This window comes from Anser anser (genome assembly GCF_964211835.1).
Source record: "Anser anser genome assembly, chromosome: 20".
NCBI lineage: Eukaryota > Metazoa > Chordata > Aves > Anseriformes > Anatidae > Anser > Anser anser.
The window spans coordinates 4,932,873-4,953,939 of record NC_139741.1 but is presented as its reverse complement, the minus strand read 5'-3'; the positions used below and the strand labels follow the sequence as shown (position 1 = coordinate 4,953,939).

The 21,067-nt window shown below is 52.3% G+C and overlaps 1 protein-coding gene across 3 annotated transcripts in view; it reads right to left on the bottom strand.

Moving 5' to 3' along the window:
• The window catches only part of SSH2 (slingshot protein phosphatase 2), a 92,589-nt gene that overhangs the window by 24,028 nt on the left and 47,494 nt on the right, over positions 1-21,067 (bottom strand). For 2 of the 3 annotated variants that reach the window (XM_083806405.1, XM_083806406.1), the window contains 3 exons: positions 9,908-10,011; positions 5,269-5,333; positions 975-1,096 (listed from right to left, as the gene is read on the bottom strand). In XM_083806405.1, coding sequence (XP_083662531.1) covers positions 975-1,096; positions 5,269-5,333; positions 9,908-10,011 — 291 coding nt within the window. Of the gene's footprint in view, positions 1-974; positions 5,100-5,145; positions 5,334-9,907; positions 10,012-21,067 lie in introns of all 3 variants that reach the window. The other variant, XM_083806407.1, reaches the window with a different exon arrangement.

The following is a 21,067-nucleotide window of genomic DNA, read 5'->3' as shown; positions in this document are numbered from 1 at the left end:
CGGGCATCCCTTGAGCTGAGCATCCCAATCAAGCCACTCGAAATTAAGCATGGTGGCTATCATGCTCAGCAGCTCAGAAGGTCATTTCATGGCCAAATAGTTCCAAAAGGTTTTCTAGTGACCCTGCTAATTGCCTGAAAGTAATTTCTACTACTGAGGTCATCAGCAAGGTTCACTTCCATGTCTAAAATCAGAGCTAGAAAAAAGCACTTGAACAAAAACTTCCAAAACAGTTTGAATATCCTTTTTTTTCTTTTCTTTTCTTATGTAGACCAAGATTTACTTAAATTTTTTTAAAAGATCCATGTTCCCCCGTGCTCTCTCCAAAGAGTCCCCCTCTAAACTTGAAGCTGCCAGGGATGCTGCCTCGTGGTTTGCAGTCACTCCTGCAGCAAAAGCTGCTCTCAGCCATGTTCTCCAGCCCTTGGAGAGGTGAGCAGCAGTTAAAATCAATGAAGCTTTTGCTACAGCGATGACACACTAATGGCTAGGGAGAATACACGTTGTGTGAGATGTGCCATCGGCAACCCTGACATTCCCATTGGGCCCTTTGTGCCTTGACCTTGGCAAAGCGCTGCCTGGCAGTCGATTTCTTAAGTGCTCTCCTGAACCCTGATGTCCAGCTTCTCAAATCGCAGCATTGCTTCTTTGCATCCAAGTCCTCCCCCTGTCTCGCATGTAGATACAAGGCTTAGGGACCTCGCCTTTCAGAGACCACTTAGGGCTCTTAATGTACTCACACAGGGCTGAGACTTGGAGGAAATGCTGACCGATGCTGTTTCCCTCCCATTTTTTTAAATTTTTATTTATATTTATTTAACTCCTTACAAAAAACAAAAGGGGAATTCTGGTTCTGAAGAAAGGCGTTAGGCTGGAAAACCTGAAGTCTCCAGAAAGTGGATACCAGACAGGGGTTTCTGCGCTTGACTCAACATGTGAGCACAAGGACTTACCCACCCGGACAGCACACGTACCTGTCGTTAGAAGAGAAATCCATCCCTAGGACGATGCTCTCCTCTGTGTCTTGCCTGCCGTTGGTAGACACTACCACCATGTAGCGTGTGCGGTTCTGGTACGTGCTTTCCAGTCTTACAGCCTAAGGAAACGAAGGAGAGACGTGAGCAGTGCAGGCAGCAGGACACACAGCACTACCTTCACGAGCCACCTTTTCATGCTGAGTGGCAGGCGCGGAAGCGGTGACACAGCTTGCACGGGTGCGATGGCCCGTACAGGGAACCAGCAGAGCAGGGAGAAGCAACTTGTTCTTACACACAAAGCTCTCCTCGACAGCTGGGGTGCTCCCACAGCCTCCTGCACACCTTGCTGTGGGCCTGCTGCATCCCACCAAGGCTGTGTTGGAGCAGCAGCCTACACGGCCCCGCTCTAGGTACCCTCACGGAGCATTACACCTTCAGCAAGGCCGTTGAATATGCTCTTCACCCTCACAGGACTTCGTTCACAGAGCTAGGGCTTGCCTTTACCGTGTGCTACAGCAGACTCCTTCCCCCAGCTTCCCAGACAGCTGTGCAGGCAGCTGGGACCTAACTGGTATGTGGTTTGCTGCTGGCCCTCAGAATTTTGCTAGCAGCTTCCCCAGCACAGGGCGGCCCTACCGCCGCACAGCTGGCAGGAAGAGGTTCCTGCAGCACTACGCCGTGCTCGTGGCTGGGCGCAGATTGCTCAGAGGGTGAAGGTCACGGTGCCTCACTGCTGCTGTCACAACCACATGCACCCCGTGGACGAAGAGACCTAGCAGGACTGGAGAACGCCTGGATGTTCCCCCAGACCAAGTAGCACTAACAGCGTTCAGAAAGCAGCCGTGCAGCTAAGTCGTGAGCGTCAGACCAACAAGGAAGTTCCTGAAAGCCTGCACCAAAGCGTAACGCTCCTCCAGGAGCCAAAAGGAAGCAAGAACCCAGGTGACTCGAGCAAATCCTACAGCTGGACTGCCGTTTTGCAAGGAGCCCAGGGAAGGGAGCTCAGCTTTGTGAGCGTTGCCTATCCCTATCTGCAGCAGACAACTTTTTACTTGCAACACTTTTTGGACTCCTCACCCCTCGCCTATCCACCAGGCAGTAGTTCTCAGCCACGAGATACGGCCAAACCTACAACAAAGGTTAAAACAGCACATGGCAGTCAGATCAGAGCTCACTGTTTCTCTGTGGAAGGAGACAATGCTGAGAGCAGCAGGAAAAGCTTCCCAGTGTTGCGGGGAGCAGCAGCTCTGGTGCTGGGGGTGGAAGAGCAAGTGCAGGCAGAAGAAGTGTTCACTGCGCTTTCTGGAGTCGTCCTATTAGACTGAGACTAACAGAAAGTACCGAAGGCTGATGCCAGCGGACAGATGTGCTCTGTATAGCAAGACTGTGCCCCACCCCGTCTCTTTAGGATAAGTCATGCTGAAACCAGCCTTATTTTCCTCCTTGCGCCTCAAGTCACTGAGGTTCCTTTGGGAAGTCGGCGAATCAAAGCGGGCAGGCCTTCGAGGTGTGAGTTCTGCCAAAGGAGGCTGTTTCTACAACTAACCACTTGCAGCAAGACAGAAAGGGCGCTCTTCAACCTAGAAGAGCAAGCAGTCACCGAGGCCTCGGTGGTTAGAGTCAGCACCGACATTAGGATCCAACCTCAAAGAGCAACAAAGATTTGCCTAAAACAGACGCAGGCAGCCAAGAGCTGCCGCGTCCTGGGCATCCACACACGAGTGCTGTTTGCTGCCTGAGGACAGTGCAGCAGCAAGAGGATTACCATAATCTAACTTTGCTAAACCAATTTAGCTAGCAGCAATTAGAAGTGTGGTTTTAATGTGAGACCCTTTAGCAGGGGACTGGCCGAACAGCGACCCAACGTCACGCAGCTCCAAGTCACTGGGGGAGGATTTTCGGAGGACCAATTAAGAGAAACAGGGCACGGCTTGTTGTGGCTCTCCAGATCCAACACTTCCATCCTTCCCTCAAAGCAAAGAACCATCAATGGAGCAGATAATGCATTCTGCTAAATTTGCCGGAATAATATAACAGTGAGCTTCACGTTCTAAACCAGCCAAGTTCAAAAGTTACGATTAGAGGTTTAACATGCCCAGCAAATTGATGTCTAATCTCTTCATTAAGCACTACGTTCGTACGCTTACCCAACAGTACGAGTGCACCAAGTAACTAAATGGTCTGCTGCCTTTTAAATTAAGATATTTGAAATCCCAGTCAATCTATGGAGGATGGCCTAGCTTCAGAGACTGTGATGACATGGGAAGGTTTCTCTACAGCTCATCTGCACAGAGATGGCCTTCTCCTCAGTTTGACATTATTTGTAGCCTGTTCATGAACAAGAAATCCTCTGCATCCTTCCATGACCAGCAATATTTTTCTTAGTTTTAGGCTCACCTAAACACAAGCCAACTTTAGCTTCTGTTGCGTTCCTGTTTCATCAGAAGCGTTGAGTATTTTACCAGCCCTTACGAACAGCACCTTCCAAAATGTAAGTTCATACTGACCTTTCATCTTTTTGATGCTACAGGATAGCAGGGGTTTCATACGGGATCATAGTTCTCACTGGGACATTTGATTTGAAGGCAAAAAGCAGTGCTTGAGTCTTCTGAAGTCATCTTTTATTATTAAATGCATGTAAGTGAACAACTCCCCGCTCCGCTGAGCTCCAGGAATACTTTACATCAGTTTGTACACTTTCAACTCCTTTTCCTCCTTCCTACTGATCTTACACTCACACCATTCCTCTGATTCTGATCATTTAGAGCTGAAAGCTCTGCCGGTAGCTCCAACAGAAACAAGAGTTGTTCCAGAATTTAAGTGTAGGTTTACAGAGGATTAGATTCCTCCGCTGCCCTCTGAGCTGTGAGGCCTGCCCTCTGAGTGACAGCAGCCAACACAAGAAGACAAGAATGCATTTCTCTCGGTACTGTTTATATTTCAAATCTCATTTGTATCTACTATTTTATGAGAGAGTCTATTGCAGCTCTGCACACCCTTCGTTCGTCAAGAATCAATTAAATTCAAGTAGACTATCGAACTTAACCTCATGCAAGATTTCAGCGTTCCAAATGTAGCTCTGAACAAAAGGGTTTATGTCTCGGCCCACAAAGTCCTCATTCAGCTGTTAAGGCTAATTTGTCCCAAATCACACAATGTAGCCAGTGATATCGCCGAACAATGCCTTGTTCAATAGCTTCCAATGTTCTAACCCCGGCTCAGATTTTGAAAAACACTGAGAACCCCCCAGTCCCATCACTTTCACTGAAATATTCATGACAGCAAGGTGTGCCTGACAAATTCTGGGAGTAGGTCCTTCAGTTTGCTTACAAAGATTGCTTAAGACAAATTATTTTGCGGTCATTTTTAGAGTTAAAGCACTCTGTAGTAACTTGGTCTGTTTTACAACTATACTCCTAAAACCAGTCCAGCTCCAGCACAGCTCAGGAGGATTCAACAAAACAGAGGTGCCAGAATAACACTTCTGAGGCTGGCAATCCTGCTTTGGGCACACGTTGCTAAGATGCACCAAGACAACACGGGAAAGGAACTTCAGGCTATGAAGTGATGAGAGATGCAGAGACACTGCAGTCACGCCTGACCTTGTAGAGCACTTCAACATGTCCTAGACAAATTCCTCACTGCTCTTCTTCAGCTTCTGGAGGTCTCTAATACAGCCTATCAACGCTATAAACGGCAGCACTTAGTTTTCATCCTGTCATTATAGGATGCAACAACCCAAAAAAAGCAGAAAGACAGGAATCGACATGGGTACGTAGCTACAAGGGGATCTTGTACGCTCCTTCCCGATAAGCCTCAGCCTTTTGGGATGCAACCAGTTAGGAGAGCAGAGCGAGGAATACAGCTGAGCTAACAGGGAAAGGCAGGTCTTCGTGCTGGTCAGACCTAAGTCACCTACACTTGATATTTTAATAGGACGCCAACCTAATTTACCCAGCTTCTCTGGCAACCGTTACAGTCCTTTCTGAGCACATAACTACTCAGTACTTGGTTCAGACAAAGGCAGTCTGCTAGCCGTACAATTTGTCTCCCTGAACAAGCAGGCGTTTTGTAATTTAGCTGCTTTTTTCTCCTCGTGGTTGCAGAGAGGACTCCCCACACCTGACGATGAAACCACTGGCGCAGCTGCAGAGAGGACTCCCCACACCTGACGATGAAACCACTGGCGCGCACACACACACCACTGCTTTCACGAGTTACACAGGTGTATTTGTCCAGTGGAACTTAACCTTTATATTCCTAGCAGCAGATAAGCAAAAAGCCAGCCTACCAGTCTGATGTTGTCTTCTGGGCGGAGCAGTATGAACATGGCCTGCAGGTGTTGCTGGAGATCCCCTGGAAGAAAGAGGAAAAGGTGAACACTCAAAAATAGCTTTAAATCACATGCAAGCTCCTGGCTGTCCAGCCAGAGCAAACGTCCACCAGGAAACCTGACACGTCACAGTGAGTGTCGCCACTTCCACCCACCCCAAGATGACAAAACTCCAGCTCTTAATCAGCTGCTCTTTGCTCCGTGTGCTCACCTGTTCCCGTCTCACCGCGCTCTCTCCTGCTAAATCCTGTTATCTTTTCAACAGAAGTAAAAAAAAAAAAAGTTTCAGTACTCTTTATTCCTTTAAAAGGCAAAGCAAGCCAAGCAGAAATGGACCCTACCTCGTGGTTCAATATCTCATCTACCGCGTGGCTCACATCAGGAGTCTGCCATTTCTTTTCCACCAACTTATTGCTCAGAGCAAAACTCTCACCTAGACAAAAAGAGTGTCCTTCGAGTTGATGTATGGTCCCATCTTACAGCACCATGTGCCCCCACACACTTATGTCCCAACCTCATCCAAGAGTATACAAGAATTACCACCTGAAAACTGAACAACCATAATTTCTCCTAGAAAATGCTTGCTACTCCTTTACTGGTGAGGCTGAGAAAAGCTGAAAGAATAAAATAGCAGTCACACAGTAACTGTGAAGTCTTCTTAAAAGGCCTGAGTGGCACAGGATCCTAAAGCAGCAGACATCCGACAGACACGGGAGGTGCTTTCCATCACTACTCCTGCGCCAACGTCTCTGCTCCACTCCCTGGCCCGCAGGGAGCCACGAGCTTTCTGCTCAGCGCATCGCCCGCCGGGCACCAGCGAGCAACAGCACCTCCAGCAACGAGCTGCTTTTTTGATCGTTACCTGGAAATTTCACCTGCGTTCCCAGAAAGGAGAGGGCCAGGCTGCCAGGCGGCACACATCGTCGAGAGGAGCCTTTCCTCTTCTGCCCTCTGCCACCCCTATGCAGCGGGGAAGCTAAGTTGAGGCAACGCTGCTGGGAAGAACACGAGTGCTGGAGCATTCGGCACAAAGTTTCAGGGACTCGCAGAAATAAGGAAAGCTCGGGCATGGGGCAGCACCCAGAAGTGCCACATAGGAGTAGGGAAAGAAACCAAACGCAAGGAGAGCACTGTAACCACTTTTATCGCTGCTGCAGCCCCTCTCCTGGTGAGAGGAAGATAACCTCATGTGGAGCGGGCTACACAGGACACAGCATGCACTGCTCTCCCCTTCCTTCCTCCTTTAGACACGTTTCAGCATATGGAGAATGAGTCAATGAGAGCATTTTAACTGGGGGGTGGGAAATCGAGGCAAGCAGCCGTACTAGAAAAGTCCCACACAAAGCAGCAGAGGTGACAGGCACCCGAAGCCGCTTCCTGCCCCAGGACATTGTTCTCAGCGCTGGAGCTGCTGGCACCCGCTTCCCTAAACAGTGATTATTTAGGGAGACAGTTAACGTAGGAAAGGCCAACTCATCCATCGGATGCTTCTCCTCCCAGGGGTGCAGTGGGAGACAGGATTTCCCCGTGTCAACACCAGTGCAAGAGCCCTGCTCGGTTCCACCAAGCCCCAGCTGCAGCAGGGACCAGGAGAGCAGCGGGCTCGGCAGGCAGCGCTCCCTCTGCTGCAGGTGCCAGCAAGCGCCCGGCTTGGGGTATCCACGTGTCTGAAGCAATGTGAAACAAAAGATGCTTCATTTTAGGTTTTGGGGAGGGAAAAACCAACAGTTTCCACCTGTTGCTGCCGCTAACTCAACATCAGGAACCAGTTTAGGAGCTGAAGTTCCCAGAGATGAACGATGCTTTAGGAAGAAAGGAAGTTTCTAAGAAAACCTTTTCTGCAAGGCTCAGGCAAGGAGCTCCACTAACCCTCATCCTCAGAGGGTTTGTTCCCTGCTGACCACCAGCCTGCCCCGCCAGCCTTGGAAGCCGCAGGGCTGGAGACCAAAGCATCGCTTCCTCGTGCAGCACTTTCAGCCCCAAACACACAAGGCATTCTGTAAGCTTGCTGGATGGAGAAAAAGCAAAGGGAAGGTTTTAGCACGCCAGAATCAGCACAAAGATACCACATCCTGCCCTGCGAAGAGCTGCCGGCTTTGCTGGCATTCACGGCACGACTGCTGCTTCCTATCACATTGTCCAGCAGCAAGCAGATGCTTTTGTTTCCTCCGAGCTGGCAGGCTAGGTGCAAAGTATTACAGCTCCAATGGGATCTTAAAACCAATTTACAGTATCCCAGAGATGGCAAAAGCCCCAGGGAATTCGCACCCTTTCCTGGGCTCCTCCAGCACCATCAGAGCATGAAAGCAAGCCCCCAGCCCCCAGGATCCGGGTGGCACGGCACGCAGGACCACCCGGGGAGAGGGGCAGACAGCTGGTACCTTATCTAGTCCGTCTGCCAGCGAGAGATTTCCATTTCTGAAGGTGATACAATTAAAGAAATGGGTGTGAGCATTAATTATTTCCTGTTACGCATTTACTCTTCACGCTGGATTCTAGCACCCCGATGAATTACGGAGGGAGGTCTGGGAGGTCAAGGAGCCTTCCCAGAACACGCTCCCGCGGCCACTTGAAGCACGACTGCATCCAAAGGCACGATGCCGTACCGGGAAGTTACGTCCGCTCCCCAGCCCCCTTCTGACTTTGCGTGCCAGAGATAAGCCACGACACGGGCGGGATGGAAGCAGAGTATGGATTATCAGAGGCTGAGGAAGGAGGCTGCTTCCTGCGCTGCACACCGAGCTCACCGCCTGCGGCCGGTTCCCCTCTCTGAACCACCCTCTCTGTGCCGCTGGTTTAATTCTGGCGGCACAGATGTTTTGCTCAGGAAGGAGACACCCGGATCCCTCGGTGCCTTGGTGTGCTGGCACATACTGCACGTCAGGAAGGTCCACAGAAGAGATGAATGGGGCGCGCTCATTCAAAGGACACTTTGCAGTGAAATCTCCGAGTGCCTTATAAAAATGCCACAGCATTAACATCACTCGACAAGCTGGGAAGCTGAGGAAAGTACAAGCACTGATGCCCTGGAACACTCACCCCCTAAGTGAAGTCTTCTAAGAACAGAAATCCCACCCCTTAGGCAAGCCAGCCTCTTAAATACAGAGCACCTTGCCGTAAGCAGTTACAACACACCGGATTTGCTTTCTTGGCAGCCCGGCTTCCAAAATCTCTGTGCTGATTAGCCGAGCACCACTGTTTTCCACCAAGCTTTCCAGACCTCACGCAGGTCAGCTGCAGCAAGTAGAACGTGAGCAGCAAGAGAGACCCAAAGCCGTCTGAGATACCTCGCACGGGCTCACAAGGAAACCCGTCCAGCTTTCAGCTGGGCTCCTCTGCAAGGTAAAGCCAAGGCAGCAACGGTCAGGAGGAGACCTGGGCTTCAGCTACACAGAGGACTTAGAGAGAAAAAACCCAACAAGATGGGTCTTTTATCTTATAAACTTTTAAACAACTGCTGGCTCTACCTGCACACTGAAGACCATTTCATTTCACTCCAGCTCCAACCAGAAGGGCCAGTTTTAATTAACATTAGAACAATTTATTTTCCTTTGAAAATTGGCAATTAATGCATCTCAATCAGAGCAATCTGGGTACTGCTTACGCTGAGGATAATGGAGTAGATGTGTGTAATTAATTGCCTTTTGACTTAAAGTCTTTCTATAAAGATGTTTGTGAACAAACTTTGAGGTGGACCAGACATCAGCCGGGTAACTGCCGGATGGAGAGCTGGGTGATGTTCTGACGGTATCAGAGCACAAAGAAACCTGCACCTGGAACCAAACCAAGTCACTTTTGGGGGTCACTTTTTGGCAAAGACAGCCGGCTCCAGCCTCTCTGCTTCTGCCTTGCCCCATAGGCAAAAGCCCGAAGGTCTGCACGTTGTTTTTTTCCTGCTGATTGTTTAATGGCAGGGAAAAACCCCACACTATCTGATCCCTGTAACACACCGTCAGTGAATAAGCACCGCGCACACAACGAAAAACAACCTACCCCGAAATGTTTGAGTTTCATTATTCAGACTGACTTTCCAAACAAAGAGTCAAAGCAAAAAAACAAATCTAACGTTCAGGTGATAAAGGGGGCGGAATTCTGCCTGCCTCCACATTATTCACGCTACTGATACGTCTGCGAAGTCACACCGACGTTGCTCAGAAGTTTCCTCCCCACCACGCAGAGGTAAGCAGCCTCCCTTTCCTCCATCGTAAGTTACTTTCAGATCAGGAAGGGCGATTACTCATCTCTTATCTAACCTCAAGTTTTCCAGAACAACACAGGAGGCTTTGAGTACGACCCCCCTTCATACAGAAGGTACAGCAGGATCTTTTCTGGGGGATGGCAGTTCTTAAACCCCCACAGTACCACGATTGCTGCCCCAAACAGATGAGTGACTTTGATTTTGCTGGATTAGCAAGAGTACTGAAACTTTTTTTCCTACCAGTATAAAATCTCACAGTCCTGAGGCTGGAAGGTCTAGCTTTAAGGCACACCTGGCGCAAAACAAAAATGTGTGCCATCTGCTGAGAACGAACTTGAGAAAGGTGGACTGGGAAACAGGAGAGCAGAGAAGCCTCAGTCACTTGCTGCACCCTGGTACCTGCATGCTTGTTGCGCCTGTGGCTGATCCTGGGAGTGGAGGAGCCGTTCCCTCGGGGCAGGAAGAGCGCCGCTCCTTTCACCGTGAGGAAGCTTTCGCTGATGCTGCGAGGGAAGAGACAGAAACAGTGAGCGAGGGAATCATTTTATTTTCTTTAGAAGGAGAAAAGCAACAAAACAAGAGAGGTTGGATTCATGGAACGAATGCTCCATTCTTTTGCATGAAATGGATTTAGTTCAAATTATTTTGTTGGTAGAGAACTGCCCCCCATAAGTACTTCAAACATCAGAAACGCAGAAACCTCGAAAAGCAGAACATGTGTCTGGTGCTGTTCTGCCCACAGAGGTGGAACCTGAGCAGGCAGAGGGGATTAACCTATGGCTATATTTTCGACTTGAAAGCCAAGACGAGAGATCCACATTTCTAAATGGTGATTAATACGGCAAGCCCACGCACCGCTGCAATTATGGATCCTGTTAACTCCGTGCTTTGTGGTTCGGGCACAGCTGATGCCCTGTAGAAACAAACATCTTCCTTCAGCAATCAGCCAAAAGAAAATTAGTGTATGCAACAGATTAAGAAGCCATGAAAATACTGTGAGTTGTGTGATATTTTACTCAAAGACCGATAAATTAAAAGCAGAAGTGTAATGCTATTCAATTCAGACATCACTTGCTGGCCCGATTTTGCCCTTTAAGGAGTCAAATGAGGATAGAGGTTTGTGGGAAGGGGCAATATCGGGAGTCCTCAAGCTCCGTGGTACAGCTGAGAGTTTAAGCACATCTTCCAGTAGCTTTCTCTAAGATGCTGCGGCACGCGGAAAAACCAGAGCTCTCTACAGATGTTGCAATTACGCCATCCTGTTGCACAGTTCAGGGTTCCTGCGTTTCTCAGAATTGATGAGATAGTCGTACACGCTTTGAAGAAAGCCAAAAACAATCCTACAGTCAACAGGATGGTTGATGAGTATGATAAGACAGGATGGGAGAGTCCCTGGCATCATGCACCGCAGCAGCTCCATGCCCTCAAAAAGAAGTCGGTGTGTCCTCGTCAACTACAGAAGAGACTAGGAACTTCTCAGTTCCTTTCTCCGCTTAAGCAAATAACAGAAATGATTATTTATTCCCTTCCCTTAAGAGCCAAGGGCCAGGGAATAACAATAGGGCAAAAAGCCCCGCCATATATTTGAAGAACCTCTGCGTACAGACGGCGGGCGAGCGCTGCACTGCGCCAGGTCACCGCCTGCCCGGCCGCGTCCCCGCTGCTGCCGCCCCAGGGACACTTTTTGGTGGCTCCTCGGGGCAGGCCGGTGCCTAAGCACAACCAAAGACAACAGCATCACAGAGAAGTCATGCGTGACCGAGATCCAGCAGCCAGCGTGGCACGAGCTGGCTTCCCGCTTTGAGGCTGACCGCCGCAACCCCAGGCTTCGCCTGCTGGGTTCGTGTACCGGGGAGTTACAAACCCTGCGTCGCAGCTGGATTTCCCCGTAACCTCAGGCACACGTCCGGGCACCTCTCCGTTTTCCCGGTGGGGATATCAAGCAATCAAATTCCCGGAGCCCCAGCAAGGCAGATGCACACACGGGAAGCCCCTTTCTGAAGCCGCAGCACACCCTGCGGCGCAGGCTGCACCCCAGCACCCTCCTTGCCGACAAGGTTTCTCCCAGGGCTATTTTCTAGAATTACAGCAGATGTCAAAACATGCACTGGATGTTTCAGCAAGACAGAATTTTAAAAGGAAAAAAAAAAAATCACTCTTCGCAAATTAAAATTGATCAGAGATCCTTATCTGTGCCAAAGAAATACAAATAATTGGGCACACAGTGCACAGCCGTTTCCCCAGACCCTTCTCAGATCAGGAATTTTGACTGAGCCTTCCTTGCTGCTGCTGACACACAGTTCCTCTGAAAGCCCTCAAGCTGCAGTTTCTTAAAGCCTGCGTACTAGAGAAACAAGGAGCGATCCTAAAGCCGCTCGCTTTACAGAGAAATCTCTCCCTCCCTTAGCTCTAACATGCGTCCATTCAGCAGCGCCCCGATGTCCTTTCCGACGAGCACCCACAGGCAAGAGCGGGGTGAGAGGGTGCACGGTGCTGCGCAGAGCCTCTTCAGGACACGAGACCAGACTCCGAAGACTTCTCACCTTTTCTTCCTCCCTTTACCACCTCACCCCAGAGGCAAATGTGTGTCAGGGAGGAGAAGGAATCCGGCAATCGCAGCCCCTTCTCACGTAGCTCGTTTTATCAGCCAAGCCAAGGAGCAGCGTTAGCAGCCCTTCAGCCTGTGCCTGAGGTTTCGCCCTAAGGCGGAATTAACCACGATTTTTAGTGGGTAGCTGCGTGTAGGTAGGGAGCTGCGGGTTAGGTCTCTTCTCATTCCCGTCACACGTTGGGAACGGGACGCACGGTGCCGAGGTCCGTGCTGAAGCGGGCGGGAGCTGGCTCTTCCCTTCCTCCACACTGAGGCAGGGGGCACGGCATCGCCTGCTCTGTGCCCACTCGCCCACGAGGGGCGAAGCCCCAGTTCCTCAAGCAGCAGACCCAGCCCAGGGCGGTCAGCACAGCCGGGATCCCAGGGCCCTTCTCCATCAAAGCACTGGGCGAGAGCATCACCAGCTCCCGCACCCCCGCACAGAGCAGCGCCCAACTCCTTCGGCTCACCCGCGCGTCGGTTTTCATCCTCCCTCTCTCCCTTGCCTGTTCTTTAAAGCACTTGGTTTTAATTATTGCCTAGGACAACTGTATTTGTGACTTATATAGAGGAGGGCGATGCTCGGCTTCCAGTTTAAGCCCTGCAGAACGATGGAGCCTGGTGAAATGACGAACGGTTTAAGTCCGGTGAACAGCGACGGCAGCCGGTTATCCCCACGCACAGGCCAGACCTCAGGACTGGGAAAAGCAAAGCAGCACCCGTCACTAACAAAAAAACCCGCAACAACAAGCGGGAGATGGAAAAGGCAAGAAAAAACCTCAGGACCGCTCTGCGCTGCCGTTTGTGTTACCAGGGTCAGCTGGCAGCACGCACGGCCACGGCTGGGCCTCTCACATTCAAAAACAGAAACGAGCCCAGCGCAGAGCAAAACAAGGGCCACGACTTCCCGAAAAGGGCTCTGCGGTGCTGTCAACAGAGGTGACAGCGCTGAGGGCAAGGAGAGAAAGGGGAAGTGGTTCCCCAGCCAGGCAGCCTCTCGCCACTCGGCACTTCTGCAACCTCAGAACCGGCCCAAGGAGGAAAACAAACAGAGCGTGGGAACCCGCTCCATCTCCAGCGCCTGACGCACGCTGAGTTTTTAGCAACATCTGCATTTGTGACTTTTTTTTTCCCCCCCTTAAAGGGCTGTCTGCAGGCATTTCCTCTGCTCCAAGGTGGGGCTCCCTGGAGAGAGAGCTCGGCTGCGATCGCCCAGACACACGGAACCACGGCGAGGTCTGCGATGCCAGCGGGAACTCGTCTGTGCTGACCTACCCACCGAGCCCTCCTCACCTCAGCCAAGCCATCCTCTCCCTTGCTTTGGTCTCCAAGACGGGCAAACGCTGGGGCTGAGCTGAGAGCCAGGACAAGGTACTGTTTGCAGAAGATACCCAAAGGTGGGGCGATGGATGTGAGCCTGAACTGTAAAGGCATCGCAAATCCAACGGCATTCCCTCTGCTTGCTCCAAGCGAGGAGAGTTTATGGCACACGCAGAGCGGGTACAAGCCTCGCAGAAGGGAGCACTGGTGAGCCCGGCTGTGTTTGCAAGCGAAGCGCAGCCACCTGAGCTGCACACACCAAGCAGCTCACAGGCAGTATCAGGGAGGGGATCTCAGCAGCCCCGGGTCACCCAGCGCAGCTGCAGGGAGCTTCGACACCCACTCAGCACCCCGCCGAGCTAACAGCCCGCAAGTCAAGGCCGCTGCTGGAAAAAAAAACATCGTGCTCACGTGTCATCGGTGCTCCTCTGCCACCAGGTGCGTTTGAATTGAACCCCAGAAACCCTTCTGCAGCCTCCGGACTGGGAGCAGCCGGGGCAGCCTGGGCATGCCGGCAGAGCCCCCACCTCCAGCAGGGCATCACGCTCAGCTCTTCTGCTTCAGGCCATCACAGCAGCCAGAGCTCGAGTCCTTGGGGGAAAGCAGGCGTCCTCCTGGTTCTCTTGCTCTGACCACGCCGCAGGGCATCCCCCTTCGAAACCCCACGCGTTGTGTGGGACAGAAACATCGAGTGGCAGCATCCCTTGGAGACGGCACCACAGACAGGGGCTCTGGGCACAGAAACTCGCCCCAGCCAGCCAGGGCAGCAGTGACAGTGGCTGTCCGCAGCTGAAGTGTTTGGCCCCTGCGGCTGCAGGGGGTCCTCTGCACCGTGGCCCCCGCGACCACAGTCACCTGCAGCATCCCCCTGGCCCCGGCAGCCCCTGGACACCGACCAGATGTGCTCCCTCTCGGGCAGGGGGACCGCCCTGTTTGCAGCAGGGAAGCAGGCCGGGCTGTAAGGCAGACTCTAGAAGAAGTTCCCGGAGTCGTTTTATCATTCATCAGCTGCTGCAGATGTCAAAGCCTGCGTGAGTTCCCCGGTAGCCTCAAGTCCTCAGCTGTGGGGCTGCTGCCCGGCCCCAGGGGATCCACCCAGAGGGCAAGAAAAGTCCCCCAAAGCAAGAGAACGACGAGTTGTGCAAGCAGGGCTCTGACGTGCTCTGGAATGCAGGGCAGCAGAGGAGCACAAATCATTTTTCCTCCAGCAACACAGAGCTCACGCACCAGAAACAGGCGGCTAGCACAACTAGGATGCTTACTGCGAAATCCGGGCACTCGGTGGTCACAGCAGAAATCCCACCCTGCGCACTGGGCTTTAAGCAAGAGACTGGGGCCGGAAGCGAGGCTGCGAAAGGAATTTGCTTCACACGATAGTCCCGGAGGGCTTCCACCAGGTCTCCGAGTCAAAACGTTCCCAGATGGAGCCCCACACGCTGCCCGAGCACCCACGGACTCGGTGCGCACCGGCAGCGCACTGCCTTGCGCCCCGTGCTGCCGTCCTGCCAGCTCCTCCCGCCCACGGCACCCACCGGACGCCTTCAGAAACGCATTCTTTAAAAAACTCTTTAATAGGCATGAGAAAACCTCGTAAGGAAAACCTACCGCGTCAAGGATCAAAGGAAAAAAAATAGTGTTTTGATGAGTTATCTCCAGAAAAGCACCCGCTGGTTGACACGTGCTGATCTTTTCTCCCCGCCCCCCCAGAATTATCTCAGTGCTTGCCGATCATCCTCACCCCACACCGCCTCTGCCACCGGAGGCTGGAAGCGGTGCTTTCACTCGCAGCACCTTTCTTTTCCAGCCACGACGGCAGCCGGCACACCCCCGGCAGCTGGCTAACACCGCATCTAACCACGTTCAGCTCCCTAACTTTTCCCCGGACCTCTCCGCACGCGTGGTGGCACCACTCTCAGCTGCCACGGACCCGCCCATGAGCCCACCACCCCCAGGAGGACCCCGCTGCTTTAAATACTGCCTTAACCAAAGGCAGACAAGACACGCTAAGGTCACCGCGCCGTCCCGCACCGCCCAGGGCCGGGGGCAGCTATATTTAGGCCAAGCACGCTCAGCACTTCGGGGATGGAGAGCCTGACTTGTCGCCGCCCCAAGAAGGAGACAGCCCAAGCAGCAAGCAAGCAGCACCCTGGCACCCAAACTGCATCCCTGATGTCCGCATCCCCAGCGGGCACGAAGCCATCCCCAGCTGGCCACGGGCAGCCCCAGCTCAGGCCCGAGGAGGAAGACGTGGCTCCGAGGGGTCCCTGCTGCTCTGGCCGGCTTTGGAGAGGGTCCAGCCCCACGAGCACTGGTCCTAGGGGCTCCTGGAGGAGCTCGGCTCCGTGACCACCCAGAATGGAGGAGTTGTGCTGGGGGAACTGCCCAGCTCCGGTCACAGCCTCGCTGCCTGCACATTAATGGACCCCTGCAAGCAGAGCACCAAAACAAGGATGGCTCTGTCTGCACGCACAGAAATCAATGCCTAATAATAAGCCTTTCCTCTGTGCTAAAAAGAAGCAGATGCTTGATTACCCAAAAGCATCACAAATCTTCAAGAGGCTGTTGGACTTCGCTCGTATAACACAAGGAAGTTATTTGTTCGGTATTTTAACTTCTGCAGTACTCAGCACTTTCAATTTTCTCCCGTTCTCCTCGCATCCTCCCCATACTTGATCCCTAAATGACAGCTTCCAGCAGGAAGAACAAAACCAGCTCGGAGCTGGCTGCCCCTTTCGGCTGGCACAGAGGGCAGCGAGCGGCGAGCAGCTCCGGAGGGACGGGAACCTGGCGGGTGGCTGTTCAGGGGGTGCCGACGGGAACTGGAAGGCGCTCGGAGCTCCACCTGCTGCGCCGAGGCGGCCCATAGCCAGGCCGTTGATCTGCTCGCCCACCTAGGTGGTGGACAGATTCCCAAATACATCAGTGACTTCGTGTTAGGGAATGGTACGGCCACAATTGAGGGGGGACGAAGTTTAACAGGGCTGTAAACATCAGCCTGAAGTTTGGGTTAGTTAGCAGTGAGTGAACATCATAGCCAGACTCAGAAACAATTTGAAGTTTAAATAGTTTCACGCATTCTGCGCCTTTTCTTCAAGGCAATTCTAAGTGGAAGGAGAATCCTTAACGTAAGCAAGGCCAACACAAACTTCGGATTCGTTTTAAAGCTGCAAACCGAAGAGGAAACGCAGCATCGCTTTGGGCTCCCTGGCCCCGCAGCGCTGCGGAGCGGGGCAGCCCGGCCTTTGGAGAACGCGCCCCAGCAGAAGGGAAGGCAACCGGTGCAGAAGAGCACTCCGACGTTCTGCTGGCGTAAGTGACAATCCAGAGACAGCAGGAGAAGCTCTCCGAATTAGACCCTGAGATACAATTATGACGCATTTCAACATGCAGACTCAGCACTGCTTTCCAGTCCAACTCTTTCCCCCCGCGGATGCGGCGAGTTCTTCCTGGAGACGATACCCCTTGTGACTCTGCTTTTCTTTTGGCTCTCTCAATAGGGATCGGCTTACCAGGAGGCCTTTATTCCTGAAATAATTTCCATTAATCACTCACCATACACCACTTTAAACAGAAGCTGACAGACTGGGGGATGTCCAACAGCACCACTGCATCTGCGAGCCTAAAGAAAGGCTGAAACGAAGGGCGGGCCGAGAAGCGAAAGGAGCTGGAACGTTTCTACAGAGCAGACAAGTGAACTTCTTCAAACCACCCAACGGCACCGCAAGGTGTTCATACAGACTCTTGCAAATCTGAAATAACAGCAGGGAAGCAGCAGCACTTGAGCCATGCACACTTTGTGCTATCTGCCCATAGAACAGGGAAATAAAGGCAACGCACCGGCACGCATCGCTCCGAAGCACGGCCCTGCAGCAGTTTCGCATTTGAGATTCCTCAGCGCAGCTGCGAATTAACTTACTCTTTTAATATCTTCCTGTGACTTCCAGCTAAAGGAGATGTCAGCACTCCTCTTTTCAACGTGTTTTAAGGCGTTTTTAACTCAACACGAGAACACTCCGAAGTTTAGCTGACTAGGTCTCAGGCTGGAAACCCATTAAATAGTTTTATTTTACAAGAGCTTGAACTCAAAGAGCAAAGATTCCAGATGTGTTTATCCCTGCGAAATCAGGTGCTAAATTTCACTAGAATTAGCACTTTCAGCAGTTTGGCAGCCAATTTTCAGTAGTTCTTAACGCAGGTCCTCGTATTTCCTAAAAGCACACGAACCCATTTAAAAACCACACGTGGAAGCAGCGAGATCAATGCAACACCAAGTGCGGACCCGGAGAAGGCTCTAGGAACAGAGCGTACTTTAGGGAAAAGGCTCTTAAACAGCTTTTAAAAGCCTCTAAGATAGATATTTGCTTAATTTCGAGTGTGAACAACTACCACAAAGCATTTCATGGCGTGCTTAAAGGAACCGAGGACAAAGCAGGACCACTGCTGTTGTGTTGGGGTTTTGCACCGCGCTGAGCACCGCGGTCAGAGCCTGCCCCATCTCCTGACCCGCCCTGCTTTTTGACAGAGGGACCTGCTTTCGAAAACCTCTCGAAAACACCCACCTCTGTGCCCGTCCAACAGCCCTGACATTCGGAGGCAGGGCTCAGCAACCCGCAGCTCCCTGCACATGCCGAACATGTCACGGCCCGGCCCGCAGCTGGATGTTTCTCCTGCACTCAGCACCCCGCCTGCTAACAAGGCACGTCCCCGTTCCTCAGTTTGCTTTCCTGCAACTTTCTCGCCGTGGTAAAGCAACAGGGGGGCTAGGGATGGCGCTGACAAATTATTTGTTTTTATTTAGACTAACTGGCTTTCCGTCCTTGCGACACACGGAGGAATGCAGCTGTGCCGCTTTCCGTTTGGGTTTGGATTTCTCCTCCTCTTTTTCAAAGCAAATAATGGGAAAACCACCAATAAACTACCATCATCATCATCCTGGCCAGTGACGAACTCTTCGCACGCCGCCACACAATGAGCTTTAAAAAAATAAAATAAAAGGGTGTGGGCACAACTCTGGGCTCATTTTAATCCAGCATCGAGTTAAAGAAAGCAAGACACCAACAGACCAAGTTTTAGAGGACAAAGGTGAAACCGATGATAGCTTCTCTTATCTGTAGCTGTGTGCAACCGAAGGTTCCTCTTAAATTATGGCTTGGCAGAGTCGGTTATCGTTGGGTAATCAGAATAACACCGCTGCAGTCCCACCTGCCACTGGGAGCCTCTCACCAGCCCTGGGACATCAGCAACACGCCCCAGGACATCAGGAAAGCCGGCCGGCGTCTCGCTGAGCTGAACGTGCCCGAGTGAAGATACCGCTGGCCACGAAGCGACCTGCTGGGCGGCCCGAGGGCTGAGGCTGCGGGGCAACCAGAGGCTTGGATGAGCAAATCCATTCTCTTCATGCTGGAGAAGGAGGTGCAAGGAGACAGGAGACACCCCGGAGCTCATCAGACATGGCAAGGTGGCGATTTCTAAATGCAGAAGGTGAATGTGGAGCAGAGGACAGCTCCTACCTAAGCCGCCTGCACCTTGGTGTCAGGGTGCTTCATTCCAAGCTCAGCTCGCCCAAATTAATTCCAAGCTCACCCAAGTTTATTCAAACTCAGCTCGCCCCAGCAGTCCTCTGTAAGGCCAGGTCCCTGCCCACCCACAGAGCCAGGGCGCTTCGAGGCAGCGCTGGACCGAAGGACAAACGTACCCCGGCTCATCTCTGGGACTGCACAGAGCCAGAACCCAGCTGTGACAAACCCGCACCTCTCCAGGGAGAAGCCCAGAGTTTCCCCATGTAAACCCAACGCTGGAGTCACGCCGACCCCAGGCCCAGGGAAGTACACGCTGGGGGACGACACGGACCTCATTAAGCCCTTGTGCGAAGTGTGCGAGCAAACTAAGGGCTTCACTACCAAGTGACAAAGATCGTTTGTTTACAGAAAGGGCTAAATCATTTCTGGTTCAGCAGCCTGTGGGTGTAGCCTACTTGTAACAAAGGTGTTTTGAGAAAAAGCACGCTTCTTAAATGGCTTATTACAAATACACCGAGAGACTCCAAAGGGCTGAGCATAATGCTGAGGGCGGCCAGATAAGTACAGGATAAACAAAACAAATGCTCTGAACGAGGAGCCTGTGGCCTTAATATCCCCAAAAATGCCCAAACGTGAAAAGCTGCCAAACTCCAAGAGGGGCCAACCCTACCCTCACAGGCTGGACCGCTCCAATACCCTCAGCCCCAGCCGACACCGGGGTATGGACGAGGTTTGGATTCACCCCTACGGCCTTGTCTCCTCCCCAGCTGTGACTGCTTGGTGTCCTTGAACCAGAAGGCTTCTCCCTGTCCCAAAGCACTTGGATAATCCCCCACAGCAGTCACAAGTGGCTGCAGAGCCACCACTCCCGGTCTCCTGTTACTTCCAAGCTGCTAAATTAAAGCCACGGCCCGCACGCGTAGGCAAAGCAGAGGGCTGACTGCTGAACACATCACCAAAAGCACAACCGTGCAGGTTTCAGGACAGCGGGGAATTTCTCCCTTTGCATTTGGGGAATTAGGAGCCTTCAGCTAGCTGCTCCGCGGCTGGAAACTCAAGCTGCAGAGTTGCTCTGGACACATTACATCCGTTACACTGGAGAAAAAATATTTGCTGAACTAGTTTCAGGCCCATACGGGCTGATAATTTAGATGCTGTTTGCCAGACCGATGCAGAGGAGACGGCAGCTCTCTGCAGCCTGTGACGCAGCGGGATACGGGGTTTTAAACTCTCTCTGACCCTGCAAACACTGGTCGGGAGCAACGTTTCAAGAAAGTTTGCCTGAAGTTGTTTAAAAAACAATGAAGCAATATTTTAGCCAGGGGCTCTCTGATAAAGGTACAAGGAAGTAGAGTCCTGTGGAAAACTCCCAGCCAGCCTACTAACCAGCCCCAAAAGGTCCTTTTCTGCTGATAATCTCGCCCCGGGTCCTTCTGCTTCGCAATCCTTCAAAAAACCCCAAGCATTTCCAGAGACAAGGAGCATCTGCAGAAGTGCCAGGACGATGGGGAGTCCATCTCAGAGGCAACCTCTGCCCCTCGCAGCCTGTCCGGCAGGAGCTGGGCAGCCCTGCGTGGGCTTCCCCAGTAAAACATCCCGCTTCAGAGCTGCTGGGCGCTGTGGGGAACCCTCATTTGCTGCTCAAGTTTTGCTTTTACATCCCATAACCTCTCCCATCCCTCAGCCTCATCCCACAACCTCATCCCGTCCCTCTCCCTGCCCCCCACCAGGAAGGCTCAGCGAGACAAATGCCCGTCGCTTCCAGGGGAATAAAAGGAAAAGCCAAACAGGAAAAGTAGTTATGAACAATAGAGCCCTGGCTGGGTTAATGATCAGCCCGGAGCAGGCAGCACGCTACTTTTACCCAATTACTGCAGCTTATTTGCATGGCTTTTAGTAATCGGCGCGTAGCAAGGGACCTTTTACACGTCGTATTTGTTATCGAGGTGAGAATAAGGAAGATGAGAGAAGGCTGGCAGCCCTGCGGGGCAGCGGGAAGCCCAGCACAAGGTGCTGTGCCTGGGGGCAAGGGGCCAGGTCGGACCCCCGGGGGCTGCCCCGTGTCCCTTCTGGGCTTGGGGCCGTCCTCTGGAGCCGCACAAACCGGCTTTCCGAGCATCACCTCTTCAA